General features: G+C 41.9%; 2 protein-coding genes across 9 annotated transcripts; both read left to right on the top strand.

Moving 5' to 3' along the window:
• On the top strand, window positions 257-6,317 carry LOC8085061. Its single transcript, XM_021456107.1, has 17 exons — window positions 257-629; window positions 751-808; window positions 900-967; window positions 1,167-1,346; window positions 1,479-1,575; window positions 1,680-1,786; window positions 2,362-2,495; window positions 2,603-2,734; window positions 3,200-3,238; window positions 3,942-4,301; window positions 4,387-4,531; window positions 4,622-4,777; window positions 4,869-5,018; window positions 5,173-5,274; window positions 5,419-5,528; window positions 5,627-5,745; window positions 6,020-6,317. The coding sequence occupies exons 1-17, from the start codon at window positions 399-401 to the stop codon at window positions 6,115-6,117; spliced, it is 2,286 nt and encodes a 761-aa protein (XP_021311782.1). The 5' UTR covers window positions 257-398; the 3' UTR covers window positions 6,118-6,317.
• LOC8072378 (serine/arginine-rich splicing factor 11) lies at window positions 8,983-15,466 on the top strand. 8 transcript variants are annotated; one of them, XR_002451125.1, is made up of 5 exons: window positions 8,983-10,110; window positions 10,630-11,134; window positions 12,977-14,031; window positions 14,149-14,228; window positions 14,600-15,466. XR_002451125.1 is itself a non-coding variant. In XM_002457500.2 (3 exons), exons 1-3 carry the CDS (start codon window positions 9,126-9,128, stop codon window positions 13,863-13,865), a joined length of 2,379 nt encoding a protein of 792 aa, XP_002457545.1. In that variant the 5' UTR covers window positions 8,983-9,125; the 3' UTR covers window positions 13,866-15,445. The 8 variants fall into 8 exon arrangements, 1 of the variants encoding a protein (XP_002457545.1); XR_002451124.1 differs by having other exon boundaries at window positions 14,149-15,464; XR_002451123.1 differs by having other exon boundaries at window positions 12,977-14,228; window positions 14,600-15,464.

Genomic DNA, 20,131 nt, shown 5'->3' with positions numbered 1-20,131 from the left:
GAGGCTGAGGCTAAAGCTAACCAAGCGGTCTGTGATGGAGCACGTCAGTCACACAACTCATAAGATTTTACAGCAGCCTAGCAGAAATTAGTAGCAAAGATTGACAAAACGTAGTATTCTGGTGGACGCAGTAGTGTGCTATGCATGCGCACGCTCGCACCTTATGTTTTTTCCCTAAAAGAAATCCTTTTGTTTTGTTTTTTTGTTTTTTTTTTGCTGCGGAAACTACCGAGAGCAGTAAATAGCCGTAGTTACCAGCTGACCTCTTTCTCAATTCCTTGGGCCTCCGTACGACTCCGCTTGGGGGGCTTTCTTCTTGGTCTCCTTCCTTCGGCTGGACAAGGCACCTGTGGCCGCGGCCGCGCTGCTGGCCTTGACTTTACTCTCGATTCGTGGGCATGGCGGCTTCGCCGGCTTGTGCTCCGGTCCTCGTCTCCGGCCCCACGCTCCCTCCGCAGCCCGTTCCCTTCCGCTGCTACCGGGCCCAAAAGCCTTCCTCCGCGTCGTCCACCTCCTGGCGCCCGCGCCGCAGGCGGTTCGTTCTGGTTGCAGCTGCCTCCACCCGCACCTCCCCTGCGGCCGCTCGGGGCCTCGACGCCGACGACTTCCGCCACCCGCTCGACAAGCAGGCTAGCTTTCCTTGGTTTAACAAAATCATTTCTTTCTGTCCACGTATAATATGATGATAGATGAAGACTGAAGTTCCTGTCTTCTGATAGAGAACCCTTTTTTTTTTTTCTTGTTTCACAGAACACTCTGCTGCTAAGAGCGATTCCTGGGCTCAACGACATCGGCAAAGCTTTGTTAGGTCGCCCACTCACATTGCTCTCTCAGTATTACCCATCCATGTCAACATAGTATCCTCAACGATTCATTCTTGGTCTCTTTTGCAACTTCAGGACCCGTCTCGGAGCAAGTTATGGTCCTCCAGAACATTGGAACATCAGTTCTCGTCTCCCCAAACCAGGTCCGATCTGCATGTCGAGTTAAATGACTCAATGTATTCGCGATGAAATTTTGCACGCTGATAACAGGCTTGAGTGACTGATATCATTGTCTTCTGTTGTTTCCAGACCTTATAGTTCGTTGTTTTATATATCACCAGTTTACCACACCCTACAGGTTTCTGTAATTCAGGGAGCTAATGATTTGTTTTCTCTCTTCAGCTTCCAGATCTCCACCAACTGCTGGCTGAGGCTGCAACGCTCTTGAACACGGAAGCTCCTGACTTGTACATAAGGCAGAATCCTGTTCCAAATGCTTACACCTTAGCAATCAATGGCAAAAAACCATTCATTGTCGTTCACACAAGCCTTGTGGAGCTGCTTACTCCAAAGGAATTGCAGGTGCTATTGTGTCTAAACAAACTCATCAGCTGGCATTGTCTAGATGAACAATCCAAATAAGAATTGTCATTTGCTTACCTAGTGTCTGAATGCATTGATTACTCATCGTATAGGATTTGTTTTTTCAATTAGGCTGTTTTGGCTCATGAGCTGGGTCACCTCAAGTGCGATCATGGTGTATGGCTCACTTTCGCCAATATACTCACAATGGGAGCATACACTGTCCCTGGTAGACCATCTAACCACTTAAAATCTCATTAGAAGGGTGGACGATGCACCTAAATACACTTCATTTGAACCACATCTCATGGTAAGTACATGCACTTTCTTCAGGTTTTGGCATGGTTGCTGGCTTCCTGGAAGAGCAGCTATACAGGTGGCTACGTGCTGCAGAGCTGACTTGTGACAGGGCAGCTCTTCTTGTGGTGCAAGACCCAAAGGTACCTTTACTACCTTAACTCTGAAACTACCTCAATTATTAAATATAATTGATTTGTATTGAGCATAAGGTCTAGCAGAATAGATAGCAATGGTATTCTTCTATCTTTGATTTTCCTTTGGAAGAGGAGTTGGTCCGGCCACGAATTATATATGGCTCTTAGCAAAAGTAGAGGTTTGTGTAGTTTTCATCATCCAATTAACAATTTTTAGTGCGTAGAAAGATCAGCTGTTCATCAATTTTGAAGAAAAGGAGCAGCAGCTGATGAATTTAACATATAATGCATGCATGCTTTCTACAAGTTGGTATCATCACCTACTAAACTATTGATTGTCGTGAGGTAGTCATCTCTGTTCTTGACTGTTTGAAAGTAGGCATACGCTGGTGAATTTAACATATAATGCATGCATGCTTACTCTACAAGTTGGTATCATCATCTAATACTAAACTATTGATTGTCGTGAGGTAGTCATCTCTGTTCTTGACTGTCTGAAAGTAGGAATAACTGTTTTGCGTTGTAATGCTTGTCCTTCAAGTCTGTGTCATCACCTGATGCTTATTCTTGCTTGTCAAGAGGTTGTCATCTCTGTTCTGATGAAATTGGCCGGAGGATGCCCATCTCTTGCCGACCAGTTAAACGTGGATGCCTTCTTGGAGCAAGCTCGTTCCTACGACAAAGCTGCATCAAACCCAGTTGGGTGGTACATCCGGTTAGAACTGTTATCACTTGAACCATGATTGGCGACATCAGCATTGTGGAAATGAGTATGTGTTGTATTGTATGACATTTCTTTCTCAATCTCTTTACATGCTGCAGGAATGCACAAACCAGAGAGCTTTCACACCCTTTGCCTGTGATGCGAGCCCGAGAGATCGATGAGTGGTCAAGAAGCCAGGAGTACAAGACCACAATGCAAAAAATGCTTCAGCTGGGGCTAAATAGGGTATAGTTAGCGGCGACACATATGAAAAGGTTTGTTGATCAAATCCATCATGTTTCTTTGCAAGGATTTAGCTTGAAATCATGAATGTTCTTTTGCTGTATATCTGATCATGAGTTTGCTTTTTTCCTCCCGGGTGGCTGGGCACCATTTTTTTTCCAGGACTGTAGTGTGTGTAGCTTGTGTATGGAAGGGAATGCATGTATTTGGAGAAGGCTGGTGCAGCTGGAAAACAAATACAAGCATAGACATATACTGTATATATTTTTACAGTTGAATTTAGTTTCCTTGTATATGCTCTCTTTTTCTTTCTTTTTTTTGTCACTGTACAATATTGTAACTAGAATTGAATGAATAAAAGTTTATTTGAGTTGCCGGATAACTGGAAGGATCCGCATGATTAGTCTAAGTCTGAGTCACTTGACAGTGTGATGCATAAGACTAGAGGCTAGGCTGTTGTGACTTGGGATCAGCAAGCTATGGCTAGTAATTGAGGTTGGCAAGAAAATCAGGTTAATCTTGGCCATTTGGGTTCCGATCAATATCGTGAGAGCAACTCCAACAGTAGCTCTCCAAAAACAAACCCCTTACTTTTTATTTAGGTGTTCACCCCTACTTTTATTGGTCTAACAAATTTCTTCTACTCCAGTAGCAGCCCCAAACAAAGCTCACAAAATCCACATCAGCAGCCAATGACATGGGGACGCATGTGTCATTGAGCCGGACCTTTCTTCTCATCTTCTTCACACACAAGGCAGGGAGGCAAGGCAAGCATCGTGCTCGCGTGGCTAGGGCAGCGCGCCCGCGTGGCGGATGCGGACGGCTCATAGTGGAGGGAGGCTTGTGCTCGCGCGGTGGATGGGAGGTGGAGGCGCCCGCCGGACCAGAGGCGGGCTCGTAGTCACACGATGGAGGGGGAGGTGGTGGCGCTCACGGCAGTTTCGTACCGCGCGGGGGTGAAATAGGCGGATGGGGGCGAGGGGGTGACCCAACGGGAATTGAGGTTGGTCGAAGAATTTTTTTTGTTCCAACAAATTTAGGGGTCTTACTGGAGTTGAATTTTTGAGGGGTCTTATTGGAGTTGAATTGTTGACCTTGACAGTTGGCACCCATATTTAGCTATTGGGTTCAAATAGGGGCCTGGTTGCTCCAATAGAGCAACAACCTCAATTTCGTTCTCAAACAGATTTTAATTTGATTCCCAAACAGATTTTAATTTGATTCCCAAACAGATTTTGGCCTCACGTTATTACTCTTTAAGAGGTGGACAAAAAAGATTGAGCCTGGCTTGAATTGGCCTAATTCTGGTGTATTTTGGCTCACATTTGGATGCATTTCGTCTTGCGCATACGACATACGAGCAGAGAGGTTGTGGCTGGACCAACCGACTGACCGGCGGTCCCCGCCTCCTCCACCCGGGGAGCAGCTGCTTGCATCCACTGGCACTGCATTCCGCAGAGGAGGGAAGGAGGGCCAGAGCCCAAAAGGCGGAAAGTCGATCAACACCTACACGCACGATAAAGATGAGGATGGGCGGATGGCATTGGCATCGCCATTGCCGCCGGTGTCAGGTAGGTAAGGCACGGAGCGCCGCTCCCCTTCCCTGACTGATTTGGCTCGATCCGACTCCGAGTCCGAGGTAGGGCTTGTTGCGTTCCAGGATGAGCTTCCTCGCTCCGCCGCCGTTCAAGGCAGCCGCGGGCGTTCCGGCGGCCGGAATCAGCATCCCGTGGTGGCCGCGGCAGCGATTGGATGGTCGCCGTTTGCGATCAGCCCCAGCAAGCCTTCCTCGACTAGCATCAGTGGTAGTATCATATCATTTATCCTGGATTATTTGACTCCTGTCCTCCGTTGCATCATACACTAGTACGCGCTTTGATTGAAATCGCACGCAGCGAAGCGTGGTGCTGGACATCGAAGGCACGACGAGCCCCATCTCGTTCGTGACGGACGTGCTCTTCCCCTACGCCCGCGACAACGTCCGCAACCACCTGGACGCCACCTACGGCACCGATGAGACCAAGGACGACATCGCCCTGCTGCGCGCTCAGGTCAGATTCCCCGTCTCCCGTCATATGCTGCTGCTGAATCGCTCAACAGTTCCGAGTCGTTCTGAAAGAGGCCGGCCGGGACGCTTGCCAGGTCGAGCAAGACCTAGCCGAGGGCGTCGCCGGCGCCGTCCCGGTTCCGCCGGACGAGGCCGGCAAGGACAGCGTCATCGACGCTCTGGTCGCCAACGTGGAGGCCATGATCAAGGCCGATAGGAAAATAACCTCACTGAAGCAATTGCAGGTACTGATAACCGGCTACTTACTCTGTCTGCTGACAATATCGGCAATTCTTTCAGTTTCAGGTTGAAAATCTGGCCAGTTCAGATTCAGAACATCCTGAGGTGATTTGATTCAGAACACCCTGAGATGATTTCTCTTCATTGGTTTGTTTGAAGGGCCACATCTGGAGGACTGGGTTCGAGGGCCAAGAAATCAAGGGAGTGGTGTTCGATGACGTGCCACCGGCTCTCGAGAAGTGGCACGACAGTGGCATCAAGGTTCTCGCTACTCCATTCCATCATCACACACACGTACATTGATCATTCCAGCACATTTTACCATTTGACATCAACCATATACACTGATTCACTAATAGCCCAACTACTCTTGCTGAACTTAGTTTGATTTACATATGCTTGCAGACGTACATATATTCCAGTGGTAGCAGAGAAGCCCAGAGGCTTATTTTCGGGAACACTACCTACGGCGACCTTAGAAAGCACCTGTGTGGATTTTTTGACACAACAATTGGGTACGTTGTACAGCTAAGATCACCTTCCGTTCATTGATTCATATAACACTGTACATGACTGTGATTGTTAACTTATCATTTTGTTGTCTGCAACGAAGAACCAAGAGAGAAGCTCGCAGCTACTACGAGATCTGGCAGTCGGTCGGGGTAGATCGGCCGTCTCAGATATTGTTCTTAACAGATGTGTATCAAGAAGCAACGGCTGCACAGGCCGCAGGTGTGCTTCTCACCGCATTTTGCCCTTGCTAAAAAAGGAATATGATACCACATTAGACAATTAGATTTATTACTAGGAGATCCATCAAATACAGATAAAATCCAACATGTAGATACAATACTTTTCCTATGGGCATTTTAACTACTGAAATTGCCAACTCAGGGCAAAACAAATCAAGTTGCACTATATCGATCACATCCATGTAGATGGCAATGATCAAAATGTCAATCTTTCAGAAACTCATGCTATCATGAATTGTTTAAACTTTTTACAGGCCTTGAGGTACTAATATCTATCAGACCTGGAAATGCGCCACTCCCTGAAAACCATAGGTTTGAGACAATCACGTCATTTGCGGAAATCTTGACATGAACTGGTGCATCTTCGACATGTCATATGCAGAAATTGTTATTTCTAGATGGGAACAGACTAATTTCAAAATTGATATATGTAAACTTAGCGCAGTTAACAATATAGCAAGTTAATGGCAGACGGAATGGTTTCAAGACCTTTGATTGTGACTTGGTATGAACAAAAACAGAAAATACATAGATATTTCTTATTACACCAAATTCCTTGTCTACAATGCATTTGTAGAAAGATCTATATATTGGGTGAAATGTGTTCGTAAGGTGATCTATGTATTGGGTAATGTTACAAAAACGGCCAACATAGAAGCTCGACAACACATAAACAGGAGCAATACAGATCTCATTTCATACTAGTTTTACATTGCCATTCATCTGTTGCACATATTTCAATTGATAACAAATCCACTCCTTGAATCCAGTCAAACAATAAATACTGTCACATCTATAATGTGTACAGAAAGATACCCCTACAAATGAACAAAAGCTCAAGAAATGAGAACCTGCAGAGGGACACAAACTATAGTCCCTCACCTTAATCTTGCATTTCAATGTCGTCGGTGGAATCAAGCTTCATATTGCTCGATCGAATGGAGACAACCAGATCCTCAATTCTTAGCAGAACATGCCTTGCCACATGCTGGAACAAAGCTTTTGAGTGGCTATCAGCAAAAGCACGGGCACAGTTCGGCTTTCCAACAAGCCGCAGCTCACCGATTTGCATGTTCCCATCCACAGGTTTCACACTTCCATCTCTAACAGCAAAGCAGAGAAGGTTCCCTGGTCGCAGGTTTGATTTCCGTATGAATTCCCTGTTCAGGCCACCAAATACAATAGGAGGATCATCAGAAGTGAGTAATTAGCTTCCCATCTTCTTGCAACTCCAGCACAAGGTGCTGCTCACTTGGTATTTCTCCTTTGCTGTCAGTATCAATAACATACTGGCTACAAGCCCTAATGCCCTATCTTTACATACTAGTGCAAGCGGTGTGATTCCAGCTTGATAATTTGTGCATGCTTGTTGTAACAACAGTAGGGCCATCTTTAACATAAGGTGTGGTACCTAAGTATGCTGCTTGAAGACCCTGAGAGAGTGCATTCATATATAGGGACGAGACTAAATTTATGTCTGTGGTGTGTTGATGGAGGATCGCCAGCAGAAGTTTCTGTGAGTTTAGAATTCAACCAGGTAAAGGTGAACTTGGCTGTGCAGTCATACATCGAATAATTCGCTGGGCTAGAAGTATCTTTTGTTGATCCATTTGGTAGAGCAGAAGAAGGGAACGAGAGTGGGCAGACCAGTCGCTGGAGAGTGGATAGGTCGGGCGGGGCGTCGACCATCCACTCCGGGAGCATGATCTGGCGGGCGAACCACCGGAAATACGGGTTCGATAAAAACGTGGATTTGCTATTTACTCCCTCACGATTTCTATCAACAGAGCCTGGAAATACATATCAACAGATTTCTTCACAACAAAACTATCAAATGGTTCCGAATTTATCACCTCACGATTTAAAATAAAGATTCACATTACACCCTTCTCCTTCATCTTCATCAGCTCCGGCAAGCGGCGGGTGGGATGATGAGACAAGACAAAGCGTAAATATATTTGACATTAGAGGTCTTAAATTTCATACAAACGGAAAACATAAATAGACATGTAGCGCTTACTATCATTGTTTCCCATGAATATATTTGATATTCTTTTTCGTTACAACGCACAGATCTATTTGCTAGTATATATAAATGCTAGAATAATTAATTTTACATTAATAAATATACATATTTTGGTAATATTATGTAGAACTGTTTAGACCGTTTAACTCTATTTAAGCGCCATGTAAATGGCCTAAACACTGAATGAAGGACGGACTGACTGTTTATCGTTTAGGACAACAAATTACATAATATTGGTCCTCTAGTGCCTCATGTAACGAGATATATCGATGCAATTTACTATCATGTCATTTTTCACATTTAGATTTTAGAGTATCTCTAAGAGATCTTTATATTTTGTTCTTTAAAATATAGTGTTTGTCAACTTCTAAACTAGAAGCATACCCCGCGCGTTGCTGCGGGAATTGCGGATTAGTGGATTGTGTAGTATGATGATGTAGACTATACTTATTTGTTATGCCGGTGTGGACACTACAATTGTCATGTGTGTTATTGAATTTTAATTGTATATATGTGGTAGTGTATTGTATGTTGAGATAAAATAGTTATTGAGGTTCTACTTAGTGGATTTTAATTCAATGTGGTAGTGCATTGCTTAGGTGGATAGCTTGCATGCTTAGAGAAAATAGTTAGTGGGGTTTAGGATTATATAAGAGTTATAGATTAGTATGAGGAGGAAAAAAGAAGTCATCTATAAGAGTTTCCTATATTTCTATCTTAATTTTTTCTCCACACTTTTTTCTAGTCTTATGTTTCTGTATGTGTCATATATTGGGATAAATTTTTGCGAGGTTAAAAAAGATAGAGGGAAAGATGTCAAACTATTAGAGAGAGTTTTTTATTTTGACAAAAAAATTAAGATGCTCTAATAAACGACCTCGATCTTGCCAGTGAAGTCATAGCGGTTGTTATCCGGACGAAGTGCTACTTATTTGATGATGCATACAATTATTTAAGTTAAAATGTAGCTACATGGTTTTCTCCGTAGCGAAGCACACGTATATTTTCTGGTTTTCGATTTCGATTTCAAAACACACGTCGTTTTTTATTCCCATTCCTGTATTTTAAGGGAAAATTTTATTCCTTTTTTCAGTTATTTTGTTATTGGGCTTTGTTCCAGTTGGGCCGTCTTTCATTGCCAGATTCCGGAGGATCTCTGCCGGCTGCCTTTGCCTCTTTTGCCGTCTTGCTTGGTTGCCCCATCCGACTCCGCCTTCTCTTCCTCGGCACCCCTCATCTGCTCCGCATCTGCTCCCCCTCCGCCAAACCCTAGCCCGCAAGCAGAGCTTATTGAAGGCAGGCTAGGCGAGAGCAGCGTCCGCCGCCGCGCCCTCATGGCGGCGCCCAAACCGATCTGGGTGCGCCAGGCTGAGGAGGCCAAGCTCAAGTCCGAGGCGGAGACCGCTGCCGCCGCCAAGGCCGCCTTCGAAGCCACCTTCAAGGCCCTCGCTGCCGCACCCGGCGACGCCGACAACGACGCCGACCCCGCCCCACCCTCCCCGGCCGAGCCTGCCTCCCCCGAGTCCGACGAAGACGATGCCCCGGCCCCGCCAGGCCCTGTCGACCCGTCCAAGTGCTCCGCCGCGGGGCCCGGCATCGCTGGCGGTTCCGCCGGAACGCCCTCCACCTTCACCGTCGTCGCCAAGGACCGCCACAGCCGGAGGCTCACCGCCGGCGGGGCGCGCGTGCGCGTGCGCGTCTCGCCCGCTGCGGGAGTCGGCGGGGACGATCTCGAGGGCGCTGTCAAGGACAACGGGGACGGATCCTACACGGTCACCTACGTCGTCCCCAAGCGCGGCAACTACATGGTACACATCGAGCTCGACGGCGCCCCCGTCATGGGGAGCCCCTTCCCCGTCTTCTTCAGCGGCTCCACCGCCACACCATCAGCCGCTTTCCCCACCGCTCTACCCGCGGCCAGCTCTGCCTACCCCAACATGGTCAACCAGACCATGCCTAATATGCCCAATTACACAGGCGCGCCCTCCAGTGCCTTCCCCAGCCTCCTCGGGGTCATGCCTAGTTCCTCTGTTGGTTCCTCGGGCGGAGTTATCCTGCCAGGGGTTGGTTCTTCACTGGGGGAGATATGCCGGGACTACATGAGTGGGAAGTGCACAAAGGCGGAGACTGACTGTAAGTTCATGCACCCACCGCAACAGCTGCTGATGTCGGTGCTCGCTGCCACGACTTCTGTCAATGCTCTTGGGCATGCCCCCTTGGCGCCCTCTGCGGCTGCCATGGCAGCTGCTCAGGCCATCATGGCTGCGCAGGCACTGCAGGCACATGCTGCTCAGGCCAAGGCCGCAGGTGGGACTTCAGGTGATGATTCTCCCCAGAAATGCATTAAAGGTTTTTTAAACTTGATTTTCCTAATAGGTGATCCATTGTTGAACTAGTAATGTGTTGAACTAGTAACAGAAAGGAAGGAGGCTGTTGTTCTTGCCTATAGATTCGTAATGTTTTAAGCTCAGATGGATCAACATGCTTAGTCAGTTAGTTTGTAAATAAATCTAGCATCTGACTTGTATCATTATTGCAGTATTGTGACTGTTGCTTTGTGCTGCTAATGGTTGTTTGCTGTTGCTTTTTTTTCCTTTATATATGCCATGGATAACTATATATCTTACACCTGGCTAAGATGGTAACCCTACAAATCAAATTTAGTTGTGAGCTCTCTGCAAATTTGTTTCTTTTTAATTTAAGCTGCTTACTGGATATTCCATTACTGTAATTTGCAGCAACTGAAATTATTTCAGTATGTCACTCTAAATTGAAAATTAACAGTTTTTTTTTCTTGTCCACGGTCCTGTTGCTCACTTGTATATTTTATCACTGCAGGCTCAATAAACAAAGCTGATGAAGCTGATGCCCTGAAGAGAACAGTTCAAATTAGCAACCTGAGTCCAGTTCTTACTGTGGATTATATTAAGCAGCTATTTGGGTTATGTGGTAAAGTTGTTGATTGTACCACCACAGATTCAAAGCACATTGCTTATGTCGAGTACTCCAAACCTGAAGAAGCAACTGCAGCGTTGGAGTTCAATAGCAAGAATGTTGGTGGTCGTCCATTGAATGTGGAGATGGCTAAATCTCTTCCTCCTAAAGCAAATAATAACTTGCCCATGATGATGCAGCAAGCCGTTCAGTTGCAACAGATGCAATTCCAGCAGGCACTAATGATGCAACAGTCAATAGCAACCCAACAGGCTGCTGCACGTGCCGCCACCATGAAGTCTGCCACTGAAGCAGCTGCAGCAAGGGCTGCTGAGATAAGCAGGAAGTTGAAGGCGGAGGGCTTTGGTGGGGACAACATTGAAGGAAAAGATGCCAAAGGGAAGTCAAGGTATGTTTCTTACTCATATTCAATTCTACCCTGATTGATGGTTACACGTCTAGGATTTTATATAACTTAGGGGAGTCCATTTTTGTCCATAAAACTTTTGTCCGAGTTTGTTTTCAGCCATGCAACTCTAAATCCATGAATCTTAACCATTGAACTATCAATACCAGACAAACTTCGCCACCTAGCTGATTTTAAGGTGGTTTTGTATTTTTTTAAATGATAAAAATACATATTTTATAAAAGTGCATATGTAATTCACTTTAAATATGAATCCAGTACCCATTTTTTCTAAAAACTAAATCTATCTATTGGTCCTATATTTAGAGCTATTTGTATTCTATTTGTTCATATTCCTAGTGTAATTGCTCGTAGTCATGTTTGTTTCTTATTACATTATCATTTTGCACTGTATTACACCCGGTTTTGGCCAATGGAAGATAGCAGATACAAGTAAACAAAAGAACTGGAAGATGGCACAAACCACGCAGGTGCCTTGCTCCACCACATATAGATTATTTTAGGCATCACAAGTTTGCAACTAGTATGGTATCCCTAGTCCTCCAAAAATAGTTTTCTTAGTTTGACTCCAACATATTTGCTACTGTATTTGAGTATGGATTTCTTTTGGTCAATCTTAAGTTTAATATAGCTGAGAATGATGATTTAAATAAACACAGCATGACTGAGCTAGATATATTTTTAGAAAAATATTGGTACTTGTTTTCTTATTTTTTTCTGATTTAAAATGAATTATTCATGATTTTTTAGAAAATATAAACCAGTTTCTGAATTATTCATGAATTTTGAGAAAATATAAACCAGTTTGTATCATTTTCAGAAAATACAAATCTACCTTTGAAACCAGCTAGATTGCCAAATTTGTCCGGTATTGAGAGTTAATTGGTCAAAGATTTCTAGTTGTAGAGTTGCATGGCCAAAAACAAAATAGAATAATAATTGGATGGCCAAAAATGGACTTATACCTTAGTGTTTCTGGTTCTGTAACAACTCCTGGTCATTGTACATTTAGTATTTTTTGTCACAGAAAGATTGCATTCAGTTGATTCTAGTATACACTTACATTGAGATGGCACTAGAATGTCGGTCCATTTTTTGTGCAGGAATATGCTATAGTCTTCCCTCTTTTTGTGTATAATAGAGGTATCGATGAGATTTGGCATTTGCTATTTGAAAACTCATCCATCATTCTGAAAGAGATAGATTTAGATTCAAATCATGTGTTGTCTCTTGGCATATGGTCTGCCATGTATATGTATGTTTTATGTTACATCACAAATTGGGGAGAGTTTGTGTGTATTCAAGAATGTATCACTGAGTTATGTAAGGGGATACTAAATCTTGTATTAAAAATTGATATAGCTGTAGACGGAATCAACGTTATGTCCAAGTCTGGCGACTGGCACCATTCTTTTCTCGTTCATTTGTGGTTTATATGTTCCCTAGTTATTCTGTTATATATCTTCATTGAGTATAGTTTATGCAATGAAGCGAAAGAGACCTCTGCATAGGAACTTGCAGCAACTTTTGTAGTTTTGGTTTGGCTGCATTATTAGATGGAATTTTGCATGTTATCATTCTTTCATTCTAGTTGCTCCTCAACTTTAGGAAAGAAAGGCAAGTTTTGATTAAACCTCTGGGCAGTGTAGTGTGTGGTTGTATGGGTTTGTACCCTTTTCTTTCTTCTTAATATAATGATACACAGATCTCTTTTGTATTCAAAATAAAAACTTTAGGGAAGAAAGGAACTAAGGAAATCATTGATTGTTTTTCCTCCCTATGCATATTGTGTGCTGAAGCCTGACCTGTTTATATGATTTACAGATCACCATCACCCCCTACTCGCAGATCAAAATCTCGGTCAAGATCACCTATCAAGTACCGTAGCAGGAGGCGATCCCGCTCCTACTCCCCCCCAGTTAGACGCTCAAGGGAGCACCGATCACGATCACCATCAAGATCTCGCCACTCAAAGTATGGTAGTGATCGATCGCATAGGGATGATAAGGACAGGTATAGCAGGTCTGGGAGAAGGGAGAGTGAACGATCCCGTGATCACCATTCATCTAGTTCAAGGAGGAACAGAAGCAAAAGTAGAAGTCCAAGGCATAAGAAGCCCTCCAGGGACTCCTCCAGGGACTCTAGGTCACCGAAGAAACAAAGAGAAGAAAGTTTAAGTCCATCAAAATCAAGGTCAGCTCGGGCTGGTTCAAGATCACCACGACATCACAAGGGAAGCAAATCATCGCCAACTCGTGACCGTCATTCTCGCCATAGCAGGCATTCCAGGTCCAGATCTCCTGACAGAAAGCATCGTCACAGTGATAAAAAGGACAGCAGAAAGTCTGAGATCCAGGATGACAAAAGAAGATCTCATAGAGGTAGCAGACGCGACAAAGATGAAAGTTCAGTAAAGGATGAAGGGGGAAGATCTCATAGAAGCAATAGAGGTGACAAAGATGGAAGGTCTGTAAAGGATCCAGTGGAAGATAAAAGGGTGGATACTAATGCTGTTGCACATAAGAGGAGCTCAACCATATCCGAAGATGAAATTCTGAACGACAATAGTAGTAACCATAAGAAATCTAGACATGAAGTTGATTTGGAAGTTGATGAAGCAAATGATGCGGGCTCTGCTGTAGCTGACCTTAATGGGAAACATGAAACTGGAGTAGATGGCTCTTTAGGGGGCGCTGCAGAATCTGCTATATGATGGCAGCTGTATCATTCAGTTGGCTGTTTACAGATTGATTGACGATGGAGAATGCTGAACTGGTGTTTATTATCTCCCTTTCTGATTTAGGAGTTTTATTTGCAGGGTATGAAGATCTTCGGAGAACTTGAGTGCTGTTCGGAGTGCTCATCTGATATATTAAAATGTATTCCTCATTAACTCGAGTTTTGCTCCTTGGAGCAAACTTCTAAATGTAACGCCGGAGCTTGTAAGGAGATTTCATACAGTGAGGTAGAAACCAACCATATATTTGTCGTTTCAGGCTCATGATTCCATGAAGAGTTGTTGGAGCACATTTCTGGGATGTCGGTTGAAGATACAAGGGAGTGCACACTTACTCAAGTAAAGTCCATATACAAGGCTATAAACAACTCATCTTCTAGGCTGTTGCATTTGAATTCAAATGCTTTGGCTAGTAAAATGGTCCAAATATGCTTGTCTACATACTGCAAACACCTTCTGATGCACTTAGTTTGCCTGAAGTTCTGTTTTTGTATCTTGTATCAGCAATGGTTCAAAAGTTTGACTTGACCATCTTTTGACAGTCACATGGAATTGTGATGTAGGTTTTATCTATCATCTTGTCTGCTGCTTAATTTTGACCAGTCTATCTAAAGTTGATACGAGTATAACAGCCCTGGCATTCATTATTTTTCGTTTGTTTGTTTGTTTGCTTTGTTTTCTCCTCTTTTTCCCCCCTTTCTGAGTAACAGGGTTCTGCCTCAGAAGCCAGTGTAAGTGACTGATGTGAGGCAATTGATCCGTTATTCGAGTGGTGTGCCTTGATATCTCCAGAGATAAGCTGTGAATCTTGAAACAATTGCATTGTTACATCTTTCTATTTTGCTTCACTTTATGCTTTTGTCAGCACTGTTTGTTGCACCTTACGTCCTTACACTTGTGACTGGTGTTGTCATACTGGAAAACCTGTGCAGGTTTTTCAAGGGGGTTGGCATTGGAGTATGTTTTGAGGGAAGTCAGTTCATTTTATGAATAAGGTATGAGTCCATGGATGTGGTAAATAATGCTATCCTCAGTTAGCACCCTCAAATGCCTACCTCACAGTTGGTCATAAGTCTCCAATCCTTGTATTTGGCAATTACTACAATATGTTGTTTGTTTGGGTTACCTTTTTTCCATCCTTTTTTTCCCAGTGCAGCTGGGGGGCAACTGTATTAGTTGTTGATGTTTTAGTTTTCACAGGTCTGGTATTTTGAGAAGGAATATTTCCTGTTCTTGCTGTTCCTTTTTTTTCCCCGCTCCCCAATTCTGTTTGCTTTGGTCTTGGTTCTCACAGGATTATGCTGTGGATGCTCAATCGATGCGGATTACATGCTCGCAGGAATAGAGACTGTTCAGCATCAGAGCTGCAAGTGAACCGCGTATTGTGCTTGCTGCATCTTGATTTTTATATCAACATGGGTCTCCCGGATAATATATCTTGCGAGTTGGAGTAGAGCACTAAGCTAAGCTGGGGCTGCCTTTTGTTTTTAAATCACATTTTGTTCTTGACAAAGCTTATTATACCCTTTATAATATGTGAAATCCCTTCCCTTCCAGAGCGAAGAAATTCACCTCCCTGCTGCTTTCAACCTTTATGTTAATAAATATAAATCGAGTTATTTCAGGTGCTATATATGGTTCCATTTTATAATTTTTAAATAAATGTAGCATCCTGCTACTATAGTCACGTAGTATATGTCTGGAGAAATGTGCATTAAAAACAACTTTGATGACAAAGATAAGGATTCCAATTCGAAGAGCATTTGGCTGCTGCACTTTGTTCAAAGCGGGATTAGCGTTGCCCTTGTTAAGTTGGATGGAACCTGACTCATTAGTCAACTCCCGTTGAAATGGTTTTCTGGAGCTAGTGGGAAAAAACACCCATAAACTCCAATTTCTTCTCTGAAAAAATCCTTTACTAAGAGCGTCCCCATTCCCGTTGATTTTCAAAAAGCTAGTCTATAAAGAATTATATTAGAGCATCTTCAATCGTTTGGCAAATAGAGGGGAAGGACTCCCATATATGTCAAGCCCCTCCGCGCTTGACATCACGTCTCGCGCGAAATCCGTTGCCTCCGTGCGTGGTCGCACGACTATTTTCTCCTTTTGCCGTCAGATTTTTTTTTGCCAAGTGATTAATACCAAATCAATTGGGGATTGTCTCTTTTTATCTTTGCCATATTTATTTAGGATTTGACAAATTTTCTTATTTGCCAAACAAACTATGTAAAATGGTTGGGGATGCTCTTAGTTATCAAGGAGAGAAAATAAATAGCTAGCGACTTCTCAACACAATATCGCAAAAACTCCTCTCTCGTAGCTTGCATGCCTAGGGTGGTGTAGGATGAAATATGACTGCATGTGCGTGCATCGGTCATAGAGAATTGTAGTCGCTGGTAGGGCCAAGGAGAAAGGATTTCGGTTCCCGTACTCAAATTTGTTTTTGAGGCGGCTGCCTCAGAACCACCACCTAACATATTTTTTTTAGAAAAGGATCTTCACCTAACATATACAAAGTTCAAATCAGATCTTGTCGATGCAAATGCAAATTGTATAAAATTGACATGATCAATGACAGGGAATAAAAATCTGTAGTAAACAGTTACCTATGGACATTATCGCCGGTACTTTATACCTAGTTAAGGACTTCAATTTAGATGGTAAGATACTGTCACAAAGATACTAACTGAGCTATGCAATACCGGACTTCTTTCATTATACTCAAAAGGGTACATTTAGTATGCTACATATGCTGATTGAAAATCCATGAATCATGAAGCAGTTTGATTGTGCATGAAGCCATGAACCCAGGAGAAAGATTCCAACAGTTGGTTTCGGTATCATTGTTCTGCTTAATATTGAGATACTATATATATGGATATGGAGGCCTGCAACACTTACATATATTATAGTTCGCACAAGAAACCATAATCTAATTACTCTCTCTCCGTTTTAAATACGATGATGTTTAAATAAAAACAAACTCATAAGATTGCCACAAACGCCAGAGTGTTTGGAAAGAGAATACTTTAGGCCATGTTTAGATTGGAGATGAAAATTTTTTGGGTGTCACGTTAGATACGTTAGGAGAGGTTTTTAGAAACTAATAAAAAAACAAATTACATAGTTCGTCTGGAAACTGCAAGACAAATCTATTAAGCATAAGTAATATGTCATTAGCACATGTGGGTTAGTGTAGCACTTAAGGCTAATCATGGACTAACTAGGCTTAAAAGATTCGTCTCGCGATTTTTAACCAAACTATGTATAGTTTATTTTTTTATCTACATTTGATGTTTCATGCATGTGTCCAAAGATTCGATGAGATAGATGAAAAAATTTTGGGTAAGCATTTGCACTTCCCTTCGTACGTGTCACTGTCAATGGTTCGTGTTCTTTTTAATTTTAGTGGTGACACTATCAGTATCAGTGTTGTTCCTGTTCTTTTTAATTTATTAATGGAACAGGAACACCCCTCTTTCTTTCTTTTTTTAAGAAAATGCATCCTCACTGAAGCTAGGCAACCAGGGCCAAACTAAAGATTTCTTTTCTTTTCTTTCTTTTTTTTTCTTGTAGAGAACATCATTATATATTAAAATATTGGTCAGCCTTGCAAAGTTAGTGTTCCAATGGCATGACAATGATCAGCGTGTCACCAACACCAAGTCGTCTGTATGTTGCGTGACGAAACAAACCGGGTACTCCAAAGAAACAGTCATGCATGACCCCAGGGGCGAATCTAGCCTATACTATTGGGGTCATCTGACCCCGATGACTTTGAAAAAAAATTAATGGAGAATTATTATTCATCATAGTTAAACAATGGTGCCGACCCCACTGTATAAATGTGATGACCCGATGAACTTCATAGCTGGATTCGCCACTGCATGACCCTCACTGCAAGTTATAGAAAGGGTGCGCGTCTATGTTTGTGCTGTTCCGCACACTCGTGGGACAAGAAACACATGCGCGCTGCACGGCAATGAATTAACAGATCCTAATATAGTATATTATCATCTCCGTTGACAAGAAAACACATGTGTTTTGACATATTGATACTCACACCGTTCACAAAATAATACAATTATGGTATCTGTGCCGATCAATCGAACTCAAGTTTGACCAATATTATTAACATTCATGTCTCTAAATACATTTATTATAAAAATATATTAATCTATAATCAATCTAATGACACTTATTTTATGTATCATTTTATATAAATTTAGTCAAAATTCAGACCGTGCGACTCATCAAAATCTGATAATTGCTTTTTTTTGTGGATAGAGGTACTACATATTAGTCTATAATGTACCTTGGAGGCTTCGACATGTGCTTCTGTTGGTAGTGCAAGTGTGGTCCGATCCCAGATCCATTCTAGTGAGCGTTCATTAGAAACTAATTCAGCGAACGATCTCAGCCTCTTTCACTCCGCTGACGTCCCACTGATGTCATCTCAAAACTTGCAAATCATTTTTTTTAAATTGCTATAACTTTCAAACGGTTTATCCAATTTTCATTCTGTTTGCACCAATGTATTCTTCATGACGAGATGAGCAAAACTAGATCCCACTTACATATATTTTGAAGATTTTTTTTACGTAGAAATTTATATGTGTTACATTATAATAACATATAACTTTACAACTTATGCACATAAATTGTATTGATTAACTTATATACACAAGTTACATGGAATAACTTGTGTACACAAGTTAGATTTTATGACTTTTTATGTTTGTAAGTTTTGATATAAGTTATAAGTTAATTCGTTCGTTTGTATGTTAATAACTTCTGTGTTTGCAAATTTTGTCATAAGTTATAACTTAGTTCATTCCTTTGTGTTTAATAACTTTTTATAAATAAAATGTGTTTCATAACTCTTGCGTTTTCAAGGTTTCGTATAAGTTATAAGTTATACATTATAAGTTATATATTCTAAGTTATACTTTCTAAGTTATATCTGATTATTTGGTACACATAAGCTATTACATGTAAATGGTGTGTTCTAACTTATATGTTCTAAATTATATATCCTAAGTTAGTATATATAAGTTATTTGTAGAACAAAATTCTTCGAAACATATGTAAGTGGGGTCTAGTTTTATTTGTCTCATCGTGTAGAACACTCTAGTGTCATCGAAATTAAAAATGGACACACCGTTTTTAAGTTATAGCATTTAAAAAAATGGCTTTTGCAGGTTATGTCAATGCTGACATCATAGCTAGACGAAGCGAGAGAAGTAATGGGGTTATGTCAGTGCTGTTGGAAATTGACCGTTGCTTTTGTTTCCAATGAGCGTTCGTGAAATAGTGACATCGGTGGTCCGATGCATCTGGCAAGAAAGAATATCGTATTGTCTAGAATACGATGCATCTTGGACATGTAATATTTTCTAGAAACGAATTCTATTAAATTATGCTATCCCAAATAGGTGTCATATAATATGAGGCATGGTTTAGTTTGCGAAAATTTTTGAATTTCGCTACCGTAGCACTTTCGGCTTTATTTGACAATTATTATTAAATTATAGACTAACTAGGATCAAAAGATTTATCTCGCGATTTACAGGTAAATTGTGTAGTTAGTTTTAATTTTTGTCTATATTTAATGCTTCATGCATATTTTGCAAGATTCGATGTGATGGAGAATCTTAAAAATTTTTGGAAACTAAATAAGACCTGAATATCGTTAAAATCTTTATAATGACAGGCTCAGCAATGTTGACTTTATGTGTTCCGAGATCAAACGTCTTGCTAGCATCTGTCCTAATTTTGTTACCTTCCAATGAAATCACGCGTGACACACACCTACCACTTAAAAGTCAACAGAAACAGTGTGTAGTATCAATTGATTAGCTTAATATGTTGTTTCTTTTTGCTTAAATCTCTTCGCTTAGTTTGGCCGTGAAGAAAATTAAACCGATAAAACAATTTAACCGATAAAGCCCATACATAAGAAGAGGCAAAGGGGTTCCTGTCGCCTATGCACAATAAGACAATTTAACCGATAAAAAGTCGAAAGGCCTTTAGACTATCTTTGTGTTACGTTTGTTTTTTTCTTTACTTCTTGTTCGATTAAGAGCAACACCAAGAGTTTGGCTAAAAATAATAGCCAAATTTTATTGTTTAGCTATTTTATAAAATTGAAAACTTCTTAAAAAAGAAGAAATCTGCAACAGTTTTTCTATTTTACAAAATCAGATAGCTAGTGTCAGTGGTTAGCTATATATGGCACCGAA

This window comes from Sorghum bicolor, chromosome 3 (genome assembly GCF_000003195.3).
Source record: "Sorghum bicolor cultivar BTx623 chromosome 3, Sorghum_bicolor_NCBIv3, whole genome shotgun sequence".
Lineage (NCBI taxonomy): Eukaryota > Viridiplantae > Streptophyta > Magnoliopsida > Poales > Poaceae > Sorghum > Sorghum bicolor.
The sequence above is the reverse complement of the archived record's forward strand: the minus strand, read 5'-3'. Positions and strand labels throughout refer to the sequence as shown.